Consider the following 17,032-nt stretch of genomic DNA (forward strand, 5'->3'; position numbering starts at 1 on the left):
ATTATGGTAATAATAGAATTCTATGTAATAATAAAAATTATATAACAAGTAGGTCTGTATGAACTGATGTGAAAAAGCACAGAATATTGTACACAGTATGGTTCCATTGTATATTTTTAGTATTTTAGTTTTCAAAATATATGCACTTACTACTTTTATTAAAACTTAAAAAGACAAGTTATCTGAAAAACGGGATTTTTGGGTTTAGAGACAGAGTCTTGCTCGTTGCCCAGGATGGAGTGCAGGGACACAATCACAGCTCATTATAGTCTTGAACTCCTGGGTTCAAGTGATCTTCCTGCTTCAGCCTCCCAAGTAGCTGGGACTACAGGTGCATGCTACCATGCCCAGCTAAATTTTAGTGTTTTGTAGAGACCAGGTCTCACTATGTTGCCCAGGCTGGTCTTGGAACTCCTAGCCTCAAGTGATCCTCCCGCCTCAGCCTCCTAAATTGCTAGGATTACAGGCATGAGCCACCATGCTTGGCTAGAAGTGGGATTTTTAAAGATTTTAGAAAGCTGTGGAAGCCAAGAGGAATAAGTTAAAATTCCAGGATAGGAAGAGAGTAAACTGAGACTGCCAGCTGTTTTCTTCTCTGGGTGCATTTGCTAAATCTAAACATGAGGTGTGGGTCAGGTAGAGGGACTCTTCGAGGAGAGACAGAACTTTAGATGGCTGTGAGCACTTGCATGAAAACTAGAATTCAATGAAGCCTAAAAGCAGTGTCACTTTTCTCCACAGGACAACTGCTATTAGTAGGAGTTCCCTTTTCTCATTCCTCAAGCCAGGCTTCTCCTGGATCTCTGTCTGTACCACAGTACTCACATCCAGGTTTTAGGTTGCCTTGAGTCCAACCTAGGGCATACTAGAATTAAAATAATAGTGAATTCATTGCTGGTAGTGGTACTTTGAATTATGGTATTCTTCTGCGAATTGCCTGTTGCTATTTGCTTTTCAGAGTTCTCAACTAAGTGGCTCATGATTCTGTCCAGGTTTACTATTAAGTTCAGTGAGAGATGAAGGGTGGTGTGTGTTTACTCCATCTTATCTGGAAATGGAACACTTAATTTGATTTTTATCTTCATGGACATAAAAGATAGCAAACTTAAAATCTGTGTCTGATATTCTGGAGCAACTGTGCTTCTGTTTCTGTTGGTTCTGGCTCATACTGACTTTTAAGAGTGCCTCATAATCTTTGCTTGACTCTGTTTTTAAAAAATTATTTTTAGAAATAACAAGTTGCTGTTAGTATCCTCTAAAGAAGATATTTATTTTCTTTTGTCAGGCACCTATAATCTAAGTCCAGGGCCAAAACTGTAAGTTTTTCTTGGTCACCTAGATGGTCAGTTAGGTACAGCGCACATCCACTTCAGAGAGAGGTTTTCAAAGTCTCAATCCTAACAATAGTAGCATTACTCTATTGTAATGCTACTATTTTATCCTTTGGTGGGCACTAAACTACAAACCTGTAAGTTTATCAAGGAGCTCCTCTCAGTTTTATTCTACGGATGGGAAAATGGCCCTGGAAAAAGAGACATCCCTTTGGGATATGGTCCCAGGAGTGGGAAAAGGCTTTGACACATCCAGAGTTTTTCACTATCTTTTTGGATTGTTATGTTTGTTTATAGTTTTTCATATTTAGTCTAGCTCTTTTAAGTTGTCTTCAGTCAATACTGGAAGTAGAAAGTTGACACAAGTTTTGTTTAATACATTTTCCTCAGCTCATAGTGAGGCCTTTGAAATATGAGAGTCACATCCTTCTTTTACTCTGGGATATTCTCTGCTATTATTTCCTAAATATCTTCTTCGTTACATTTTCTTTTAGATATCCTGGAATAGAGCTTAATTTTACTTTGTCTTTTTGTTCCATAGTATGGGAGATTTTTCTCAACTTTATTATCTATTCTTTCAAACAAATGTTTTTGTCTGTAAGAGTTACTTCTTTCTCAATGATTTTTGTTTATTCTTTCCTAATATCCTGTTCTTGTTTCAAGGGATAAATTTTTTTTTTTTTTTTTTGAGATAGGGTCTCGCTCTGTCCCCCAGGTGGGAGTGCAGTGGCGCAATCTCGGCTCACTGCAAGCTCTGCCTCTCAAGGGATAAATTTTTAAATTGCTCTGTGCAGCGTCCTAGAAATGTTTTTCTTCTCTCCTTTAAATATTTTCTCCAGAATCTATAAGATCACTCATTAGGTCTCTACCACACCCTCTCAATGATCCTGATTCTCCTTATGCTTGGTGATCCCTGATCGTCAGTTTTAAGTAATAAAAGGACTGAGAATGGTTTGTTCTAGTATTGTGTCCAGAGTTGGTTCCTTCCGGTGGGTTCCTGGTCTCGCTGACTTCAAGAATGAAGACGCAGACCTTCACGGTTGAGTGTTACAGCTCTTAAAGGTGGTGCAGACCCAAAGAGTGAGCAGCAGCAAGATTTATTGTGAAGAATGAAGGAACAAAGCTTCCAGAGGGTGGAAGGGGACCCTGGCAGCTTGCCCCTGCTGGCTGGGGTGGCCAGCTTTTATTCCCTTATTTGTCCCTGCCCACATCCTGCTGATTGGTCCATTTTACAGAGTGCTTGATTGGTCCATTTTACAGAGCGCTAATTGGTCCATTTTACAGAGTGCTGATTGGTGCATTTACAATCCTTTAGCTAGACACAGAGCACTGATTGGTGCGTTTTTACAGAGTGCTGATTGTGCATTTACAATCCTTTAGCTAGACACAGAGTGCTGATTGGTGCATTTACAATCCTTTACCTAGACCCAGAGCGCTGATTGGTGTGTTTTTACAGAGTGCTGATTGGTGCGTTTACAATCTCTAGCTAGACAGAAATGTTCTCCGAGTCCCCACTTGACCCAGGAAGTCCAGCTGGCTTCACCTCTCAGTATCACTGAACCAATGTCTTCTGGTCGCAGCTTTCCTTTTTGTAGGTGTCCTCACTGTGAGTTTGATACAGGACGACCTAACTGCTCAACTCTATTTCATGGTAATGCCAGAGTTATTAGGGCTTTATTAGGGGCATCACCACATCTAGAGTAAAATGCTCCATTTCTACAAATATTTTACAAATATTCCTTTGTAATTTAATAGATAAATTAAAATTCCAGAATAGAAAGAGAGTAAACTGAGATTGCCAGCTGTTTTCTTCTCTGGGTGCATTTTCTAAATCTAAACATGAGGTATTTAGCTTTCTCCTTGGTGTTTTGCTTTCCACCTAGGGTAAGGAAGAAAGAGGTGACTGCTATGTTCCCCCTTTGCGGCACCATGTAACTTCTACCCTCTGCTATATCCAACCTAGGGTTCTGTTGGCCAACTGTTTTCCCACTACTCAAAGGGTTCTGAGGGTATGGCTTCTGTCTTTTGCATCCTTCAGATCTACTTTTCTGTGTCCCAGAGTTCATGGGGGTTCACACTATCTCTGTATTTTTATTCAGAATATTTAATACCAGTTAGTAATCTTTATGTGACGGGTACAAAAGGTTTAAAGGTATTAGATACTTAGAAGAAACCTAGGAAATAGTGCTAGAGAAACTGAAGCTTGGAAAGACTAAATAATTTGCTCAAAGTAAGAGAGCAAGTCCTGCTTTCTTATTTTTCGAAACTGGAAATCTCTTTCATTTAACCTAAAAGTTGGCATTTCTAGATATTAGTCGAAACTCCAGGAAATCAAAAAATTCTGAAGGCTTACTTACTTATTCTATGCTAAAGTAATATAATACTAAATTGCCAATTGACAGTTTACCAGATTTAACATGATGTAATTCAGTCAAAGGGACTCAAAAAGAGGAAAAACCCCACGTTTCATTTTTCATTATGACTAAGCACAATATAAAAAGCCAAAGTGAAAAAAATAAAACTCACACTTCCCTTCCATAGGCATAGCTTTTAAAGCCAACTCTTACTTCTCAAATTGTAACCTAAAAAACCTAGAGAGATTTGTTTTCCTCCCTACTTCATAAGGACTCTTAAAGTTTCTTTGTTATTTCAATTGCTATATGATTTTTACTGTTACTCTTTTCAGAATTTCTGAAAAATCCTAAAGTGTCTAAGGCAATCAAATCACAGTAAATCTTTCCTAAAAGTTTAAAAAAACACACAGTAGATTTGGTTAAAAGTATGAGCTTAGTCACTGGTTTTATTTAAATATAAACATGATAAAAACACAACAGAGGCACTGTAATCATTTTTCCACACAAAGGTAGAGTATGCTCTTATTAGAAATCTGTAATTCACTAAGTACTTAAGTCAATGCTTTACTCAGTTTATTTCCATAAAACAGCTAATCTGGCATTCATATTACTTCAGAAAGCTGGCTTAAAGATTAGAAGTAGACTAATTTGCACACTAGCTGGGGGAAAAAATGCCTGATTATGACTTCTTAGTTTTATTCCAGACATTCTATATTTCATTCAGTATCCCTCCAGCAGAGTACATAATACACGCTCCATAGGAATTTCATAAATAACTGAAGGTAGCTGTACACCTATTTTAAAACTTACTATCAAAATAATTAAAAACATAATGAAAAATGAAAATTCTAGAATACATAATAGTTCAAAACTAAAGATTCTGAAACTAGCTGAAGAGCTTAGACAAAAACATGTTTATATTTTACTATCTTTTCTTCCACTGTAATGACTTTTCTATTACCAAATTAAGAAGAAAGAGTTCAGGCAATTTTTACAACAAAACTCACCAAAAATGTTGGTCTTCACAGTAAGTGCAAGATGAGTATTATTCCTCAAAATTTCAACGGCTTTCATAAATGTAATATTCTCAAAGTTTTGTCCGTTTACTTCCATAATCTTAAAAGTATTTAAAAAATACAAATTAATACAGAACAGTATTAGTTACTCCTACAACCTTAAAAGTTTAATAGTGAATAAATAAAATGAAACTTGAATAAAATGTACTCCTATGTGAACAACAGTTATCTCTGTGAGAAGCTGGACTATTGTTTTTCTTTTTCTCTATATTGTTGTATTTTCCAAATTCTTTACTATAAACATTTTTTTTGACAGTTAATGCCCTCTGGGATCATACTGAGGAAATTTAAAAAATACCCACACCAGAGGGTTGACAAAGGAAAACATTTAATCATGGCAGATCAGCTCATAAAAATTATTGCCTGCAAATGTATATACAAATTTGTCAAATATTCTCAATGTAAATTTACTGAATTTCAAAGAGAGGTAATTCTTTTAAAGGGAGTACTCTAAATATATTTAATATGATTTTCTGCCACTGATTGAATCAGGCAGCCAAACAGCAAGAAGCACAACTGAAATGGGTTCTTCTTCCAGGTAAACACTGCTGACCCTTCACAAGAGGGCTTCCCCAATTTGGCTATACCTCAGAATCACAGAAGCAGTTTATTTTAAGAAGTACTGATTCTAAGGGAAAAGGATAAAAAGATATAATGAGCAAAAACTAGTCAGAACAGAGAGCAGATCTAGGGGATCAACATAAAAATTTCTAAAGGATAAGAAAAAGAGTGAAAAAATATTAGGGAAAGAAAAAAAAATTCCATAGAAGTAAAATTCCCAGAGTTGAAAAAAGACTTGCATCTATGCACTAAAATGTCTCATCTAGTACCATGCAAAAATAATAAAAAGAGATCTATTTTTAAAAACATATCCCAATGAAATTTCTTTGTTCCAAGGAGAAAGAATAAAGAATCTATAAACATCATTGTGGGAAGATAACCCAAAGGTACCTACAAAAGAAGCGCAAAGAGTTTGGACTTCTCTTGGGCAACATTAAGTTGATGTGATAACTTTCTGTGACTGTAGTATTCTGAGGGAAAAGTCACTGTGGGAAAAAAATGTTACGCTCTATTGAACACAAGTATCTTCAGGAAGGCAAGAACATATAATACTGTATCACCCATCTGTTCCTTAAAAAAGTACTAAAAGAAGTACCAAAGATAACTGTGAAATGAGTTGAAATAATGGGGATATACAGTGCAAATGAAATAAAAGTGATCAATGAAATCAGTTAAGCGGGTGTAAATGTCTAAATGCTTGTTTAAAAGCTTATGAAACTTAACGCAAACATCAAAAGCCTTCTTGAAACAGAAGATACATAATGTTAAAAAGTAACAATAATGTAGATCTAAAATCTCAGATCATTTCAACAGTAGTTGGGAAGATTGAAGGAAGAAGTAAAAGCATGATAAATTTCATTCTCAAGAATGATTTCACGTGTGTGTGTGTGTGAAGAATTAGATTATTAAATGTGTCTGTGATACAAATAACTGAACAATAAATATACTGATTACAGGATTCTAGCTATTAGACATTCCTAATGAGTAGTCTGGGGTCAGGCCCAGAAAACTCTATTGTGGAAGCTGTCCTGGGAATTGTAGGCTGTTTAGCAGCATCCTCGGCCTCTGTCCACCAACATGCCAGTAATAATCCCCAAGTCATAATAATAAAAAATATTTGCAGACATTGCCACTAGTTGAGAACCACTGTTCTAGAGTGTAGAACCTTTCATAATATGAATGAGCTCATAATTTTTAAAAAATGATAACATGGCTCCGTTAAAATAAAGCCACATTCTAAAATGAAAGAACAAAATTTTAAATGGGGAGAAAGCAAGTTTCCTAAATGATTCTGATGATCAGGCAGATTTGGGAAACCACCCTTTGAAGTACATGAGAATCATCTAGAGCAGGGGTCCCCAACCACCAGGACACAGACCCATGGCCTGTTAGGAACTGGGCCACACAGCAGGAGGTGAGCAGTGGGCCAGTGAGCATTACCGCCTGACCTCCACCTCCTCTTAAATCAGCAGTGACATTAGATTCTCATAGGAGTATGAACCCTGTTGAGAACTGCAAATGCAAGGGATCTAGGGCACTCCTTATGAAAATTTAATGTCTGAATGCCTGATGACCTGAGGTGGATCAGTTTCATCCAAAAACCATCTCCATCACCCCAGCCCCAACTCCCTGGTCCGTGGAAAAACTGTCTTCCATAAAACTGGTCCCTGGTGCCAAAAAGGTTGGGGACCACTGATCTAGAGAGCTTTGTTAAAAATACAGATGTTCAGACATCATTGCTTAAGAATGTGGTCAATATGACTAACAGGATTGAGAGAAGCCTGAGAATTACATTTTTTATGTAACAAAGTTGCCAGCAGATCACATTTGGAATAGGCTGCTCTATACTTACCTAATGCCTATACCAAAAAATAAAAATCACCATCAAATTCCTAAGAGTGTCTTTTTTCCTAGTCCCCCATTTGGCTCACTTTGCTTATGGATATAGTTATGTTACCATATGAACATAATTTAATGATTACCATAACCTTCAGTAATCTGCAGCCACTTACATTTGAGAGTACTATGAGGTAGAAGTGCTGTCTTCTTCAAAACCTGCAAGGGTGCTAATTCATATATTGATCGTTCTGGAGTATTCTCAAGTTGCCAGCTTATACAGTTTCCTAATCCATGAAGGATAGGCAGGCCCATTCAAAGGAGGTCATGTTGATAGAGCTCAGTAGACCATGTTATTTCTGGCCATACTACACCAAATTTTCCATTAAAAGTAATAAATATATGACAAATACTTTAAAAAATAAACCATATGCAGATACTACCTCTAAAAAAAGGCTCAGAAAAATATTTCCTTAAACTGATCATGCTTTCTGGAAGATGAGAACAAAAGCAGCAGGCATAATACTTTTAAGAAGGCTTGAATATAAGTGGTTGGTTATTTCCTTACCTGATCACCACGTTTCAGTCCTGAATCAGCAGCTTTGCTACCAGGTTCTACTCCTTCAACAAAAATACCAAATCCCTTCTCACTCCCTCCATTAAGGCTGAATTGTAGAGGGGACTCGCGGGAAGCCTTTTGCAGCACAACCTGTCTCCACTTAGCCTTTGCAGCACAGGCAATATTCAATAACCGGAGATGACCATTCATCTTCTGTTAAGCAGAAAAGGATAAATGTATATAAATGTATCTATTCCTATAGGTTTTTAAAAAGTCAACGAAAATTATTAGAATTAGAGTTATAAATATACATGTATAAGCTGAGGTAAACAAAACTGAAGAAGGGGGCACTCCCACGCCAAAGCACTCTCAACAAGATTTCTTAATATGATTATAAGACTTTTAAATTATCATAGGTTAAAAAAGATTTCCAAGTGATGTCTCATTTACAGAGAGATGACAAAAAATTACCTATCATTTATTTATTTACTTATTTATTTATTTATTTATTTTTTTGAGATGGAGCCTCGCTCTGTCGCCCAGGCTGGAGCGCAGTGGCGCGATCTCGACTCACTGCAGGCTCCCCCTCCCGGGTTCATGCCATTCTCCTGCCTCAGCCTCCCGAGTAGCTGGGACTACAGGCGCCCGCCACCATGCCCGGCTAATTTTTTGTATTTTTGGTAGAGACAGGGTTTCACCATGTTAGCCACGATGGTCTTGATCTCTTGACCTCGTGATCCGCCTGTCTCGGCCTCCCAAAGTGCTGGGATTACAGGCATGAGCCACCGCGCCCGACCTACTTATCATTTCTTAAACTTTTCCTAATACACACTCTACTCCCACCTTGCTTATCTCCTGGCTGTTATATAAAACCAGAATCTTTTAAAACCTTTATTCAAAACCTTGAACAACTTGAACCACCTTTTTAAATATTGTCCAATGTTCAAAGAAACATTCAAGTTTTCATCTCATCCAGAAAAAGCTTCCTTCTTGTATTATTTTAGCTCTTCCTTAAACTCAGTAATAGTCTACCAGTTCTAATTCCAGTTTCAATTATCTCAAATAGTGTTAATATGTGCAAATCTCATGTCCATAACAAAAAGCTAAAGTTTTTTTTTTAAAGCAGACACCAAGTCTTACATTTGTTCTGATCCTACATTGATGTCTTTGAGTATAAAGTAGAATGCAATGAATACCTGATGGCTAACTGATTACTGGAAAAAAAAAATCCCATGACTTTTTTTCCCACATTCTGATGTCCCCTGAATATTTACAAAGCCAACACAGGATGACTCAAATGATAGTGGAGTACCTCTATAACCTTTTAATCAAGTTCCCAGTGTTTTTCACTCTCCCCATTTTGTATAGAGCACATGTGCTGCCGAGAAGTCAACAGGAACCAAGGGGTAATGAAAGGGACCAAATATGCCAATTTTTCCCACTTCATTCAACTCAATCCACTTATGCTCTGTAATTAATTACAGCTCTTGAGCATTTGCTATGTCACAGGTTTTGTGTACAGACTGTTATGCCTATCAGCTCATTATAATCCTTACAACAATCTCAATGAACTAGGAACTACTATCTTTACAAATAACACAACTAAGGCATAAGATCAGGCAATGTCTGAGTTTACAAATCTAGCAAATGGTGGAGCTTGAGCTGTACTCCTAAAACACTATGCTGCATTACTACTTATTTCCTAAAATTTCAAGTTGCTTGAAGGAGGCAACCAAGTCACAGCTCAAAGTTTTATATCTGACAGGGAGTTTAAAATGAATTCACGAACAGCTACTGTGGACTTGGAGGGAATTATCTTAGGTGCTGTACATTTAGAACAGGTGAATCCTATATAGAAAAGAAACCTAGAAAGTCTTAATATAGATTTGATATTTAGGATATGCACTGATAGTGAAACAGAGTTTCAATAGGTGAGGAAAAGAAAATTCTAGCATGGTCTGGATGCAGAACTGGAAAATAAAATAGTCTGATTTGGCTATAATCTAGGGTACACAGGAAAAAGGGCAAAAAGGTAGGCAAGGGACCTGAATATATGGGTGAGGAACTGCTTTGGTAGGAAGTATAGTTTACTGACAAAGAGAATAATAGTCATCACATGTGTGTTTTAAAAGCAATCTTTTGGCCACACAGAATGAACTAGAAGAGAAACTAGAACTAGGATCAGTGAGCAGATTATAATAGATCAGATATAATGAAATAATTAAGTCCTAAACTAGGGAGTAAAAAAGAAATGGCTGAGAGAGACCATAAGAAAATATGTGAACATACATGTGTATGACTAAATCAGTGACCTAGGTGACCTTAGCAACTGACTGGAAATCCTGGCCAGGGAATTCAAGAAAAAGAGACTGAGGGTACACATATAACACCAGGTTTATAAGCCTGAGTAACTAAGAGATAAGAATGTCAATACAGAAATGGAAGATTTGGGCCAGGCGCGGTGGCTCAGACGCCTGTAATCTCAGCACTCGGGAAGGCCGAGGCGGGCGGATCACGAGGTCAGGAGTTTGAGACCAGCCTGGGCAACCTGGTGAAACCCTGTCTCTGCTAAAAATACAAAACCTAGCTGGGCGTGGTGGTGCGCGTCTGAAGTCCCATCTACTCAGGAGGTTGAGGTAGGAGAGAATTGCTTGAACCTGGAAAGCGGAGGTTGCAGTGAGCCAAGATTGCACCACTGCACTCCAGCCTGGGCGACAGCGAGACTCCGTCTCAAAAAAAAATAAATAAATACAATAAATAAATAAATAAATAAATAAATAAAAATAAAAAATAAATGGAAGAGTCAGGAAGGAGTGTAAATGTTGTTTTAATTGAGGTGGCAGAGAATAAATGAACAAAAGTCTAGAATACAGATTCGGAAGTTCTAAGAATGGACATTTAAGACACAGGAGAGAATGAAAGCTATTGCTGTTCTGAGTTTGCTAGTGTTGGGGGGGGACCACTACACTCGGAAGAATAGAAATTATTTTGAGCCTTACTGTATCTTCCAGATTTTTTTCAAATTCCTCTAGAAATCGAGTCATAGCAGGGTCACCTTCAAAATCATTAAAATGATTATTTACCCATAATAATACAATCCGTGTCACCTGTGGAAACATAAAAGAGGCAGCATATGGTTATAAGAGGCATTCCTTCTGCACAAGTGGATTCCAAAAGCATGTCTAAAACTCATGAAGAACTGACAACCCTCTTGTTCCCTCCCTTGTGTAAAAAAGGCTCATTCTAACAGAAAGGCATGGTTTAATTTGAGCTTTTGCTTCCCTGTGCACAGAAGTAACAGAGCCAGGACACTGTCCACTCAGTGAGAAGACACAAGCCTGTTTGTTAAGATAAAAGAAGTACACAGAATGTCTATTTCAGGTAGCACCTTAAAATGCAAACTTCATGTCATAAAGCAGGCAATCCTATCAATCAAAAATCCATACCGAAAGCGTTTCCATGGTCAAGAACATGTTTAACCAAAACGGTAACAAAAACAAATCTGAGTCTGGTGCAGTGGCTCACACCTGCAATGCCAGCAACTCAGGTGGCTGAAGCAAGGAGGATCCCTTGAGTCCAGGAGTTTGAGACCAGCCTGGGCATAGCAAAACCCTGTCTCTATAAAAATTAAAAAACAAAACAAAAACCCTTACAAATCTGAAACTTCTTTCATTATAAACACTGTAAATTTTCAAACTGCAGAATCGTTTACTTTGCTTCAGAAAAGTTAAAAATTAACGAACATAAGCTGATTTGAATAACATGCCTAACAATGTAAGAAATGAGTCATTTTTTTTAAATCGTGGTAGAATCCACATAAAATTCATCATTTTAATGATTTTAAAGTTCATAATTTAGTACCTTAACAATACTGTGTAACCATCACCACTGTCTAGTTCTGAGTTCTGGAACATTTTCATCACTCCAAAAGTAAACCTCAAACTCATTAAGCTTTCACTTCCCATTCTGCCCTCTCTCCAGCCCCTGGCGGCCACTAGTCTGCTTTTCTGTCTATTTGTCTGTTCTGGCTATTCCACATAAATAGAATCATACAATATCTAGCCTTTTGTGATTGGCTTCTTTTACTTAGCTTAATGTTTTCAAGGTTCATCATGGTGTAGTAAGTATTAGTACTTCTTTTCTTCTTATGGCTGAATAATATTTTATTGTATGGCTATACCACATTTTGTTTATCCATGATGGGCATTTGGGTCATTTCTTCCTTTTGGCTATTGTCAATAGTGCTGCTACGAATATTTACGTCAAGTTTTCGTTTGCACACCTGTTTTTAATTCTCTGGGTATTTACCTAGGATTAGAATTGCTGGGCTATATGGTAACCCTATGTTTAACTTTCTGAAGAACTGCTCAAACTGTTTTTTCCACAGAGGTAATACCATTTTACATTCCCACCATCAATGTGTGTAGGGTGGGGGTGAGGAGGAGGGTTCAATGTCTCCATACCGTTGGCAATGTCTGTTACTTTTTCTTTTTTCCCCCTTTTTAAAAGCCATCCTAGTGGGTGTAAAGTGGTATCTCATTGAGGTTATGACTGCATATCTCTATGATTAATGATGTTGAACATCTTTGTCATGTGCCTCTTGGCCATTTACATATCTTCTTTGGAGAAATGTCTATGCAAGTCCTTGGTCCATGTTTAAACTGTGCTGTCTTTTCGTTGTTGAGTTGTAAAAGTTCTTTATGTATTTTGGATATTAAACCTTTATCAGATATATAATTTTCTCTTATTCTGTGCATTGTCTTACCTTTCTGGACAGTGTCCTTTGATGCAAAAATAATTTTAACTTTGATGAGGTCCAATTATCTCTTTTTTCTTTTGTTGCTTGTGCTTGGGTATCATATTTTCATATTTGAGAAACCAACGCCAAATCCAAGGCCATGATAATCTACCCCTATCTTTAAGGCATTATAGTTTTAGCTCTTCTGTCTCTGACCCATTTTGGGTACATTTTTGTTTATAGTATAAGGTGGTAATTCATTTTCATTCTTTTGCATATGGATAATTATCACTAAATCATATTCTTGTTCATTCCCAAAGCATGCCTTTATTTTCTTGGCAACCAAGGTAAATATATTTAATTCTAAGAAAAAGGGTGAGAGGTGTGCAAGCCTGTAGTTTTAGATGTTAGTCTCCTAAATAAAAGAATTCTGCAGTTTACCTGCAACTAGTTTATTTCCTTTAAAATATAACTCAAAAAGACACACCAGACAATTATGATCCTACTTTTATTTTCTTGAAACAACTTATTTCTTACCAATTTGTGGAAGTATTACTAGTCTTTCCATTAAATGTGCAAACATATCCCATGAAATAAGCTAATTTATTTAAAATAGTGAACAACATTTAATACAAAAAAATACTCAAAAGGTAGATTTAAATAAGTCACAGGAGAGACATATTAAGGTTTGATAAATTGTTTTCAAATGATTGTGAAGTCTGTAACTCAAGAAAATAAAAATATTCCCATTTTGAAGCTTAAAAGCAATCTGCCCTCTTGAAAAAATGATGAATATTCTTTCTAAAATATTAAATCCGTTTTAAAATGTTTTATTGATCTCCAGAAACAATCAAGTATTTCGGTAAAATTCTAAAATACTCTCATGTAACTATTATGTTTCCTGAACCTATAGCTATACCAGAGCTTTATTTCAGTTTTTGCCTTTTAAGGCTCTCGTCCACTTTTAACATGCTATTCTGTCATAAAAGTAAGCAGAGAATGTTTATACTGATGGTTCAGGTTCACTAATTTTTTTAGGTGTACTGAATCTTATTATCATAATAAACAGGTAATCTATCAACTATAAAAGTTTCATGAATAAAATTTTGGGTTAAAATCACTTTCATGCCCCTTATAAAACCAACCTTATCTCTTAAGCTGTCGATCTTAAACCATTCCAACAGTTTGGTCCCAACATCCAAAGGACTTTCAAGAAATGTCCTGTAAGTTAATAGAAAATCTTCTATATAAGTTGGATCCACGATGGAATGTTCTTCTATTAAATGCATTATGAGACGCTCAGGTGTTGCCTAAAAATCCAAGGATAGGAAGGATTAGAAAATAAACAAATGACCCAAGAACCAAAGAACTATTGTTGATTACTCCGCTTTGTAGCTACTCCATTAGACAAATCGTCAAAGTACAGTTTCGCCTTTAAATCCTTAGCGCTGGGAGAATTGGAATGCAAACTTAATTGTAATCCACCAGCACCCAGAGGTTGAGAGACAGAAAAGGCAGAGAAATAAATAGCCAACAGCACTCACTCAGCTGAAGCTGTTTTCACTGGCATTTCATCATAGCAGGACCTTTGAACTTCACTAACTTAGCCCTGGTGTGGGCTGTTACTGCCACTTCTCCTACAACCAGAGCATGTATTTATTGTCTCAAGGCAACAAAAGAGGTGAAAGTTAAACTAAAGAAAGAAAGGAATGAAAGGGAAGAAAGAAAAAAGAAAGCTTTTCTCCAAATTTAATCCACCTCAAAAATCTTTTCTGACCAGGCTGCAGGAAGAACACACCAGTTCAAGAGAGCCTGTTTCATTATTGTTACTTCCCAGAATAAATATTTCCTTTTCTACAGTTCCTCTCATACAGTTTCCTCTCCATGCTGGTCACCATATTGAGAGGAACCAGAAGTTCTACAGACAGTTTTGAAATTAATTCAGAGTTTTAAATGCTTGTTTCCAACTTTATAAAAGAATATAAACAGGCTGGGCGCAGTGTGGCTCATGCTTGTAATCCCAGCACTTTGGGAGGCCAAGGAGAGCGGAACACCTGAGGCCCACAGTTCAAGACCAGCCTGGCCAACATGGTGAAACCCCGTCTCTACTAAAAATACAAAAATTGGCTGGGTGTGGTGGCGGGCGCCTATAATCCCAGCTACTCAGGAGGGTGAGGCAGCAGAATTGCTTGAACCCGGGAGGTGGAGGTTGCAGAGAGCGGAGATCATGCCACTGCACTCCAGCTTGGGCGACAAGAGCGAGACTTTGTCTCAAAAAAAAAAGAAAGAATATAAACAAATATTTCCATACTGCTCTTCTTTGAGCTTCTGAACCAATGTTTATTACCCTTTGTAGCTTTTTCAAAGGTTGGTACAAGAACAAATACAGAAACAAACAAGATGTTAAGCCTGATATAAGAACTGTTATCCATAACACCCAACCTTCAATTTGTTGCAGTCATCCAAACAATTTCATTGTTTAGAATAACTGTGTGGTAAACATACATTAATACTAACAATGTTCTTTATCTAAGAATCTATTAAAAATAGAAAGGTACTTTATTTATTAAAAGGTACTTTATTTTTATTTATTTATTTTTGAGACAGAGTCTGGCTCTGTCGCCCAGGCTGGAGTGCCGCTGCACGATCTCGGCTCACTGCAACTTCCGCCTCCTGGGTTCAAGCAATTCTCCTGCCTCAGCCTCCTGAGTAGCTGCAATTACAGGCATGCACCACTATGCCCAGCTAATTTTTGTATTTTTAGTAGAGACGGGGTTTCACCATGTTGGTCAGGCTGGTCTCGAACTCTTGACCTCGTGATGCATCCTCCACGGCCTCCCAAAGTACTGGGATTACAGGCGTGAGCCACTGTGCCTGGCCCTATTTTATTAATTAAAAATAAGGTACGAAAATCGTTTCTCTAGAAGGAAGTCAGAAACAACCTCCTTAAGAGATAAGAAAATCATAGGTCATTCCTATTCTCCTATCCTCCAAAACATTCTAAGCCTAAGAGTACCAAATTGTTTTATTATTCAGGCCAATCCTGGTTTAGGGTCATTTAGGTTCACTTAATTCCATTTCCTAGAATAGCTGAGTGAGGGATGGGAACTGTTCAACATGTTAGGCCATTATTCTGACTGGCAAAATCACAGAGGCAGGGTCCCTATAGAGACTAGGTCATGCATTCTAAATTTTATTTAAAGATGAGCCCTTACCTCTTTAGACTAAAATCTATCTCACCTCAAAATGCCCTTGATCCCAGCCACACAAATTTCCTGCTTTTTCTTAAATATATTATGCAATTTTATATAGCACATGCATATTTCTCTGTCTGGCCACCCTTCCTCCCTATATCTTCTTGCTATTTCTTCTAGCCTAATTTAGATCCCTCTTTTTATGTCTCTCTTGCTCTTCCATCTTAAGATTTATCAAGTCATGCTGAAACTATCGCCTTGTCTTTCTCAAAAGACTGTGAGTTCACTGATAGCAGAATCTAAGTATATATTAGTATCTCCCAGATCTCACACAGGGCCTGGCATAGAGTACCATAAAGTCAGTGTTGTTGAATAAATGAAGAAATGAACTGAATGAAGAAATGAATGAAATGAAAAGTAGTAACTGCTTTCTGGGTGATTATGTGTAAACAGAAAGTCAAGGCCAGGTGCAGTGGCTCACACCTGTAATCCCAGCACTTCTGGAGCCCACCTCGGCCTCCCAAAGTGCTGGGATTACATGTCTGAGGCACCATGCTTGGCCTTGACCTGAGGATCACTTGAGGTCAGGAGTTAGAGATCAGCCCGGCCAAATGGCCAAAATGGCAAAACCCCACCTCTACTAAAAATACAAAAACAAACAAACAAACAAAAAAAGCTGTGAGTGATGGCATGCACCTGTAGTCACAGCTACCTAGGAGGCTGAGGCACAAGAGTTGCCTGAACCCAGGAGGCAGAGGTTGCAGTGAGCCAAGATCCTGCCACTGCACTCCAGCCTGGGTGACAGAGTGAGACTTTGTCTCCAAAATAAAAAAAAAAAAAAAAAATCAAATGATCAATCCTTCTATGAGCAAAAGATGGTTATGATTTGCAATTAAATCTCAATGTGAAGATTGTAGTACAGTAAAAATAACACATTTTCAATATTTCTGTCACAAAAGCAACCCATCAGCATGCAATCAGAATCTGGAAACATTTTAAGGTGTGTATAAACTCATGGCAAATTTATGTTCAAGTATTTTTGATGTTCTGAACTTTCACTTAAAAAAATCAACACAGTGTTTAAAATCCATTGTAAAATATATTAGAAGGTGGGATGCTGGGAGACAGGGTGCACAGAGGTAGCAAGCAGAAGAGATGGCTGGTGTTGTTATACTGGCATGGTAGAAACTGCTTATAATGAGCAAATAATATACAGAGTATAACAAGAGGCATTGTTGGAGAAGGTATTTACAAATATAGAAGGGAATAGACTAGGGAAAACTGTGGTGCTGGTACTGGAACTGGAGGTACAGGTAGTAGTGGAATTGTAACTCATGGTTGTTTAATATATATATAAAGTTATAGATGTGTATGTGTTTATAA

At 37.4% G+C, this 17,032-nt stretch overlaps 1 protein-coding gene across 9 annotated transcripts in view; it reads right to left on the reverse strand.

Moving 5' to 3' along the window:
* RAPGEF6 (Rap guanine nucleotide exchange factor 6) overlaps positions 1-17,032 on the reverse strand; it is a 215,353-nt gene that overhangs the window by 61,436 nt on the left and 136,885 nt on the right. For all 9 annotated transcript variants that reach the window (XM_003829321.7, XM_003829323.6, XM_003829322.6 and 6 more), the window contains 4 exons: positions 13,601-13,765; positions 10,717-10,824; positions 7,727-7,930; positions 4,693-4,801 (listed from right to left, as the gene is read on the reverse strand). In XM_003829321.7, coding sequence (XP_003829369.1) covers positions 4,693-4,801; positions 7,727-7,930; positions 10,717-10,824; positions 13,601-13,765 — 586 coding nt within the window. The remainder of the gene's footprint in view (positions 1-4,692; positions 4,802-7,726; positions 7,931-10,716; positions 10,825-13,600; positions 13,766-17,032) is intronic.

This window comes from Pan paniscus, chromosome 4 (genome assembly GCF_029289425.2).
Source record: "Pan paniscus chromosome 4, NHGRI_mPanPan1-v2.0_pri, whole genome shotgun sequence".
Lineage (NCBI taxonomy): Eukaryota > Metazoa > Chordata > Mammalia > Primates > Hominidae > Pan > Pan paniscus.